Source organism: Xiphophorus hellerii, chromosome 15 (genome assembly GCF_003331165.1).
Source record: "Xiphophorus hellerii strain 12219 chromosome 15, Xiphophorus_hellerii-4.1, whole genome shotgun sequence".
NCBI classification, from domain to species: domain Eukaryota; kingdom Metazoa; phylum Chordata; class Actinopteri; order Cyprinodontiformes; family Poeciliidae; genus Xiphophorus; species Xiphophorus hellerii.
Genome location: NC_045686.1, coordinates 5,898,445 through 5,906,998, shown reverse-complemented (window position 1 = coordinate 5,906,998; position 8,554 = coordinate 5,898,445). Strand labels below are relative to the sequence as shown.

At 43.8% G+C, this 8,554-nt stretch overlaps 1 protein-coding gene across 2 annotated transcripts; it reads right to left on the bottom strand.

The window, feature by feature from the left end:
• Positions 1 to 442: 442 nt before the first annotated feature.
• LOC116733951 (bifunctional protein GlmU-like) lies at positions 443 to 5,186 on the bottom strand. Of its 2 annotated transcripts, none has more exons than XM_032584990.1 (3): positions 5,116 to 5,186; positions 2,193 to 2,375; positions 443 to 2,086 (listed from the first exon to the last, which is right to left on the bottom strand). In XM_032584990.1, the coding sequence occupies exons 1-3, from the start codon at positions 5,116 to 5,118 to the stop codon at positions 1,826 to 1,828; spliced, it is 447 nt and encodes a 148-aa protein (XP_032440881.1). In that variant the 5' UTR covers positions 5,119 to 5,186; the 3' UTR covers positions 443 to 1,825. The 2 variants fall into 2 exon arrangements, with proteins under 2 accessions (XP_032440881.1, XP_032440880.1); XM_032584989.1 differs by lacking the exon at positions 5,116 to 5,186 and adding an exon at positions 4,907 to 5,038.
• Positions 5,187 to 8,554: the final 3,368 nt, after the last annotated feature.

Below are 8,554 nucleotides of genomic sequence, written 5' to 3'. Positions count from 1 at the left end.
CTCCTCCTCCTCCTCCTCCTCCTCCTCCTCCTCCTCCTCCTCCTCGTCTGGAGGAAAACCTTCCTAATTGTGCTCATTGTTGTGTGAATCTGTGAAGCTCCGGCTCTGATGTTTGATCGGTGTGTGAGATCGGCCTCCCGCTGAGAGCTTCACACAGCCGGCCGTCATTAGCCGGATCAGCCGGACAAACGACCTGGGCTGGCCGTCAGAAGTGAGGCGGAGAGGGGGCGGCTTCAGAGCGGCGGGGCCCCGCTGCACCCCGCTCATTATTCACCGATAACAGGAGCAGGGAGGCAGCTGGGAGGAGAAGCTGCAAATGAGAGGAAGGACGGAGGAATTAGTTCCTCTGAGATCCATCACCTCTTTATTTATAGCAGCGCTAGCTTTTCCTTTAGCTCTTAGCTTCTTCTTCTCAGGATACATTTTGAGTGCTAATTTACTCGGCTGTTTTGTAAAGTTTTAGTTGAAGGTTTGGTTATAAACTGTTCAGAAATCTTCTAACGTTCAAATTCATGCTTTTATTTTGAAGTGGTGAAGCCTGTTTATAATTCAGGTTTTGTCTTTTTGTCTAATAAAGACATAAAGTCCTTTGTTATGTATGAACAGGTTTTCGCTACACTTATTTGTTTTCAAAAACTTGTAGGACATATGAATTTTAACATCAACAGTAAATTAGTGCTCAAGGGTTAGCGCAATAGCATTAGCTTCAGCTAAATACCATGTTGGTATTGTGCTTTAGCTTTAGCATTAGCTTTTAGGAAATACTGTGTTGGTATAACGCTATAGCATTAGCTTCAGCTAAATACCATGTAGCATAGCGTATCAGCAGAGCTAATGTTTATGACTAGTGCCGTAGGGCTAGCAGTTAGCGATAGCCACCACTGGTATCTAATAACTATCTAAAGTTAAATCTGCCTAGCAACACATGACGCATCACATTCTAGTTTTAACAGAGCCTGTCTGCCTCATAATCAGAAGCTTAGAGGAAGCAACTGTTGTTCATCAACCTGGGAGGGGTCAAAGGTCATCTCCAAACCAGACAGGAAAGCCTCCCAGTGAAGCTCAGAGACAGACTCAGTTAGCAGGTCAAAGGTCACGAGGAGAGTTACTGTGTGGAGTCAGAGTTCAGATCAGCAGATTTACTGAAGGCTAAAGCTGATCATTAATGATCAATGAAGCCGATCATTCAGGATCAATGATGCCGATCATTAAGGATCAATGAAGCCGATCATTAAGGATCAATAAAGCCGATCTCTGAGGCAGTGAGCCAACATGGCCGCTGCTCTTATTATGTGAAATGAGGCTGAAAGCAGCTCAGAGCGGTAATCGCCGTGACAACGGCCCGCCTGATCAGACGCCTCAGATCAGGAAGCCGGGCCCCGGGGGGCCGCAGACCACCAACGCCTCCAAACGGCGCTTTGTAGCTCCGCTTTAATGGCGCGCGGCGGCGCGTGGGGGCGGGGGGCAGGAGGCATGCTGGGAGATTTAGGATTATCTTAGCGAGAAACAACAAAGCAAAGCGGCCATTTAAAGTTTCCACACAAATCTGGAAACTTTTCATCCATGAAAATCAGCTTCAAAACAAACCAACAGGCTTTTATTTCATCTGTTTCCATAGCAACTGCTCACAGCTCAGCAGGAACAGAGAGGCTGGGGTCAAAGGTCAATTATTTCACAGAAACGCTGTTTACAAACGATTGGTTCTGATTCTGGTTCTGATTTGCTGGCCACAGGTTCTGGGTCAGCTACGGAAAGCTGACAGCAATTTAATGAGGGACATTTTTATCAGACAGAACCGGTTCCGGGTCCGGGTCCGGAACCCTCTTCAGGCGGCTCTCTCAACCTCTGATCGGGTCAGAACCACCAGCTCGGGGAAGCCCGTCCTCGGGTCGGGCTCCCTGCTGAAATGCAGGTCGACGGCGTCGCCCACGACGACCTCAGCGGTGGTGAACACCTCCAGGCCGCCCAGAACATGGCCGCCCACTGTGGCGCCCTGGGCGTCCGCCAGGCTGATGTGGAGGTGGGCGTCGCTGTTGAGCGTCCCGACCAGAGAGACGATCTCATAGCGACCGCTGAGCTGCAGGACCTGGGAGCAGAACCGGGTCAGAACCTGGACAGCCGGACTGAACTGTTCACAAGTCAAACCGATCACTGAACATGAACCAGTTCCCCTGAACAGTTCCTTCTCCTACCTCGTTAGTATTTGTTGCCGTGGCGTTTGCTAGCCTGAGCGTTGCCCTGGTAACGCTGCCCACACAGGTGATGACGAAGGGCGCTCTGAGTCGTCGCTCTTCCACAAACGCCTGCAGCGATCCCAGCAGTTCCTGACCCGGACCGAACCGGACCGCATGGACCCGCAGCGCCGACCCGGCCGCCTGCAGGGCCAGAATGGTTCTCAGATAAACAGTTGATCTTTTTCTAAACATCAGACTGATTAGTTTATGTAAATTCATATTTCTGTCAGTTATTGAGTTAAACTACAAAATTACTGCAAATAATAATAATAATGTAAATAAAAATAAAGTGAAGCATTAAATGTTAATAATGTAAATTTAAAGACATAAATTAAAATACAAAGTAAAAAAAATAAAAGATGTGTATCTGATTCTTATCCTCCGTCTGGTTGGAGATAAAAATGAAACCCGTTTTTCAGAGGCTCAGATCCATAATGTAACGATGAAAATATGATAATATACTTTATTTAATTTTAAAAATTTAAATGTAATGCTTTTGAAAAACTGAATAATTGTTCATTATTATTATTATTATTATTTCTTTTATATAACAAGAAACTGAGATTTTCTCTGCGGTCTCATTTTATTTTTACGGTTTGTTTTTTATGATTCATGTTTCTGTCCCGCAGCGGGTCGAGGCTCATTTGGACCCGAACAACCAGAACCAAACAAAAGAACCCAGAAGAAGAAAAAATTTCAGAAATGTTAAAAATTCTGACAGACTAAATCTTCTGATCCCCTGGTTCCGAGGATCCAGAAGCCGCTGAATGCTGCGTGTGGCCCGTTCGGGTCTGTAACAGGATCAGCGCCAAAGCAAACAGCAGGCTGACCTCTGACCCCGCAGGGGTGCGGGTGGTTAAACCTGCAGGCGGCGGGTCTGAACCGGGTCTGAACCAGAACCAGAGGGTTTGTTTCTCTTGCGGTTCTGTTGAGTTTATTTGGGTCCAATCCGCTGGTTCTGAAGGAATAAAGTAGGTCACTTCATTCATTCATGGATCAGTTTTTAATTAAAGTTTTAATAATAATTTAATAATTTGTATTAATTTTAATTTTATCCATAAATTAAATGAATCAAATGTTAAATCCATTGTTTTTATGTTACTATTTCTATAAATGTCTTATTTTATTTATTCATATATTTATTTTTGAAATGGATCATTTTTCTTTATATAAATGTATTATTTTAAAAGATATTTTTTTAATAGATCAACTTGATTTATATAATTTAACAATTTATTATTTTTTTCTCCATTATTGTTATATAAGTTACAATTTAATAAATCATTTATTGAAAAATGTCCTCATCTTTTAAATGATTCATTTTATTTTTATTTATGTATTTTAAAGCTCAATATTTAAATATTCGTTAACTTTGATGAACAGGTCCGATTGGATGTTCAGAACTTTTACAGTGGAGTTTATTAGTCAAACAAAAAATGTAAAAATTAAAAACTTAGAGAAAATGGCTCCACAATTCTTCATAAAATAGACAAACAATAACAAAATAAAAATTCTTAACTTGTAAATAACCCAAAACTATCAAATAAACTAACAACAAATTAAATTCAATAATAAAAATAAAGAATAAATAATTCCTACAATTATGATTTATATTTATATAATTGTTAATTAACTCATTTTCTTTATTCTTCGGTTAATTAATTTATGAGTTCTGGTATGATTTATATTTTATCCATCCATCTTCCTTTTATCCGGGGTCACGGGGTCACAGGGTCACGGGGTCAGCAGCCTCAGCAGGAGGCCCAGACTTCCCTCCGCCAGCCTCCAGGAATCCCACAGCATTCCCAGCAGAGGAACATCGTCTCTCCAGCCTGTCCGGGTCGTCCCCTGGGTCCCCGAGTGTCCAGGTCGTCCCCTAGGTCCAGAGTGTCCGGGTCGTCCCCTGGGTCCCCGAGTGTCCGGGTCGTCCCCTGGGTCCAGAGTGTCCGGGTCGTCCCCTGGGTCCCCGAGTGTCCAGGTCGTCCCCTAGGTCCAGAGTGTCCGGGTCGTCCCCTGGGTCCCCGAGTGTCCAGGTCGTCCCCTAGGTCCAGAGTGTCCGGGTCGTCCCCTAGGTCCAGAGTGTCCGGGTCGTCCCCTGGGTCCCCGAGTGTCCGGGTCGTCCCCTAGGTCCAGAGTGTCCGGGTCGTCCCCTGGGTCCAGAGTGTCCGGGTCGTCCCCTGGGTCCCCGAGTGTCCGGGTCGTCCCCTGGGTCCAGAGTGTCCAGGTCGTCCCCTAGGTCCAGAGTGTCCGGGTCGTCCCCTGGGTCCCCGAGTGTCCGGGTCATCCCCTGGGTCCAGAGTGTCCGGGTCGTCCCCTTGGTCCCCGAGTGTCCGGGTCGTCCCCTGGGTCCCCGAGTGTCCGGGTCATCCCCTGGGTCCAGAGTGTCCGGGTCGTCCCCTGGGTCCCCGAGTGTCCGGGTCATCCCCTGGGTCCAGAGTGTCCGGGTCATCCCCTGGGTCTCCCGGTGGGCCCTGGGCTCCATCCTGACCAGACGTCCCTCAGCCGGAGCAGCGGCTTCACTCTGTTTAGTACCGTTTTATTTATTTGATTCTTATTTACTATTTTATCTGAATTTATTCCATCTGCTGCTGATTCTGAACATAAATTTATTTCAACACGTTCAAATCATTTAACGGGTCCAAACATCCAGAACCAGAATTCTGGACAGTCACCTGCAGCTGAAGTAGAAAATTTATCATTTCCAGATAACAATGCTGGCACTTTGGGTCAAAGTTTAACGTTTTCCTGCTGTTCTGTCCAACAGGAAACAGAAAACTGGAAACTGATCCTTCATCTGTTTATTCTGCTGGAACCCGAATAAAAGTTCGGCTTCAGATCAGAACCAGAACCAGAACCAGAACATAAAGAAAGTCCAACTCACCATTCTGCTGCAGCTCAGGGATCAAACTCCACAGAAACGAACTGCGCATGCGCGCAACACTCACTTCTTCACCTTTGTTCTACGCTCCTAAAACTTTATTAACAACCCAGAGCAGCAACAAGTCACAGCGAAATATGAACCAAATTATCCATTATTTATTAAAAAAAACTGCAGGAAACCGAATTACTTGTACAGATTTTTGTTTAACAATCAATTTAATTAAGTTCATTTACAAATTTTGTTAAATAAAAAATCTCCATTATTTCATTAGATAATTATTAAATCTGACAAACATTTACGTGAATAACAATCATATTTAATCTGAATATTGATGTTGGAATATAATTTAAATCTCGGAGAAATTCTGGATAAAAGGTCATAAACTTCATAAAGTCTGCTGATTGTTTTTTTTCCGGTGTTTGACTGCCACCTGCTGGCCGAGCTGGAGCTCGGCAGCAAACGGTCCGATAAATCAGTAATTACACTTTATTCATAAAATAAAAACAAAACATAAATCAACATAAAGATGAATTATTATTTATTTATACTCCTGAATAAAATCTAAAACCTTCCAGACTCTTAGTGAAAAACGTCTTAATGAATATTTACAATGTGAAATGTTAATTTAAAAAATACATTTTTAGATAAAGAACAATTATTTTATTATAAGTAAATACATTAAAGAAGAAATACAAGAAAGTGCAAAGACAAAAATTATATTCATTTTGAAACTCAGTAAAAAAATATATGATAAAGAAATTAAACAAATAATTTCTTAAAGAAAACTCAGATCCAAATGAAATGATGTCAAACCGTCTGCAGAAACTCATCATTTCTCAAACTGACCTGCAAAATCAAATCAAATCCGTTTCCAGATGAAATCTTTATTCCTACCTTTTGGTTCATAAAGCGTAGGGTGAGTTACGAGGCTGAGCTGGTTTCCATAGAAACCTGGTAGATGAACAGGTCTGGTTTTGGACCGTGAGAAAAACCTGAACCATCGGAGAGTTCGGGATGGATCCAGAACTTCACAGAACCTGAAAGACAAAACTCTGGAAAAAACCAGGATTAAAGCGACATCTTCATCTTCATCTTCCTCAGACCTGATGACTGGATTCAACAGGAGATTCTTTGAGAAAAGAACGTTCTTTATTTAGAACCAGAACCCGCAGGTCCGGACTGGTTCTGTGTTGACCACGCTCAGCCTCTAGATGGCGCTGCAGGTCAAAGAACGGACCAGCAGGTTTTACCAAACGGGCGAATTTAAAATTTATTCAGGTAGAAATGAAAAAGTAAAATTATTTATTTTATGTTTAAGCTTTAATGCAATAAAATAAAACTCGTTCTGGTTCTGGTTCTGATTCTGGTTTCCAGCTAATTTTTCCTACATATAAGGAAACTGAACATGTGGTCAAAGGTCATTCAGCACAATTACCCTTCAAAATAAAAGCATGACGTCCAAACAAAGCCAACGATCCGGCCAGAAAAATCCTTAATGATGCTGAATCCCTTCCAGGACCTCATCAGTGTTTCTGGCAGCGACTCGTCGTCCTGCTCAGCCTCGTTATGTTCCCTCCTGGGGCCCCGGGGGGTCCGGGCTCATCTGGAGCATTGAGTTGGAGGCAGGGGGAGGAGAAGGTCAGGTCACCATGGTAACGGTGTCAGAGCAGGAAGCAACAAGCAGGAAGTGAACAAGAACCAGACTTTACCAGAGCAAGGAGCATCAAGAGCTGAACTACTGAATGAATGAATGAACTAATGAATGAATGAACTACTGAATGAATGAATGAATGAATGAATTAGTTCATGTCCTGTTCTTTCTTTAGTATTTGTATTTTTCACCTCCCTGTAATCAAACTGTTTCTGTTTGATGTTGCTGATGGATGATGGATGGATGATAGATGGATGGATGGATGATGGATGAATGATAGACGATGGATGGATGATGGATGGATGATGGATGGATGATGGATGGATGGATGATGGATGGATGGGTGGATGGATGGATGATGGACGGATGGATGATGGATGGATGGATGGATGATGGATGGATGATGGATGGATGGATGGATGGATGATGGATGGATGGATGATGGATGGATGATGGATGGATGGATGGATGGATGGATGATGGATGGATGATGGATGATGGATGATGGATGGATGATGGATGATGAATGATGGATGGATGGATGGATGGATGATGGATGGATGATGGATGGATGGATGATGGATGATGAATGGATGATGGATGATGGACGATGGATGAATGATGGATGGATGGATGGATGGATGGATGATGGATGGATGATGGATGGACGATGGATGATGGATGGATGGACGATGGATGGATGATGGATGGATGATGGATGGATGGACGATGGATGGACGAGGGATGGACGATAGATGGATGATGGATGGATGATGGATGGATGATGGATGGATGATGGATGATGGATGGATGATAGATGATGGATGGATGATGGATGGATGGATGATGGCTGGATGATGGATGGACGATGGATGGATGATGGATGGATGATGGATGATGGATGGATGATGGATGGATGGATGATGGATGGACGATGGATGGATGGACGATGGATGAACGATGGATGGACGATGGATGGACGATGGATGGATGATGGATGGATGATGGATGGACGATGGATGGATGATGAATGGATGATGGATGGATGATGGATGGATGATGGATGGATGATGGATGATGGATGGACGATGTATGGATGATGGATGGATGATGGATGATGGATGGACGATGGATGGACGATGGATGGATGATGAATGGATGATGGATGGACAATAGATGAACGATGGATGGATGATGGATGGATGATGAATGGATGATGGATGGATGATGGATGGATGATGGATGAACGATGGATGGATGATGGATGGATGATGAATGGACGATGTATGGATGATGGATGGATGATGGATGGACGATGGATGGACGATAGATGGATGATGGATGGATGATGGATGGACAATAGATGGATGATGGATGGACAATGGATGGATGGATGGATGATGGATGGATAATGGATGATGGATGGACGATGGATGGATGATGGATGGATGATAGATGGATGATGGATGGATGGACGATGGATGGATGATGGATGGATGATGGATGGATGATGAATGGATGATGATGGATGGATGATGGATGGATGATGGATGGATGATGGATGGATGGATGATGGATGGATGGACGATGGATGGACGATGGATGGATGATGGATGGATGATGGATGGACAATAGATGGATGATGGATGGACAATGGATGGATGGATGATGGATGGATGATGGATGGATGGATGATGGATGGATGATGGATGGATGATGGATGGATGGATGATGGATGGATGGATGGATGATGGATGGATGATGGATGGATGATGGATGGATGCCCCC

Bases quoted from the DNA above. Each gene is read 5' to 3' on its own strand.
- LOC116733951 (XM_032584989.1), bottom strand. From the start codon at position 4,933: ATGATAAATTTTCTACTTCAGCTGCAG. The intron at 2,376-4,906 runs GTGACTGTCCAG...CTGGCCCTGCAG, and splicing joins ATTTTCTACTTCAGCTGCAG to GCGGCCGGGTCGGCGCTGCG. The intron at 2,087-2,192 runs GTAGGAGAAGGA...TTCTGCTCCCAG, and splicing joins CGGCAACAAATACTAACGAG to GTCCTGCAGCTCAGCGGTCG.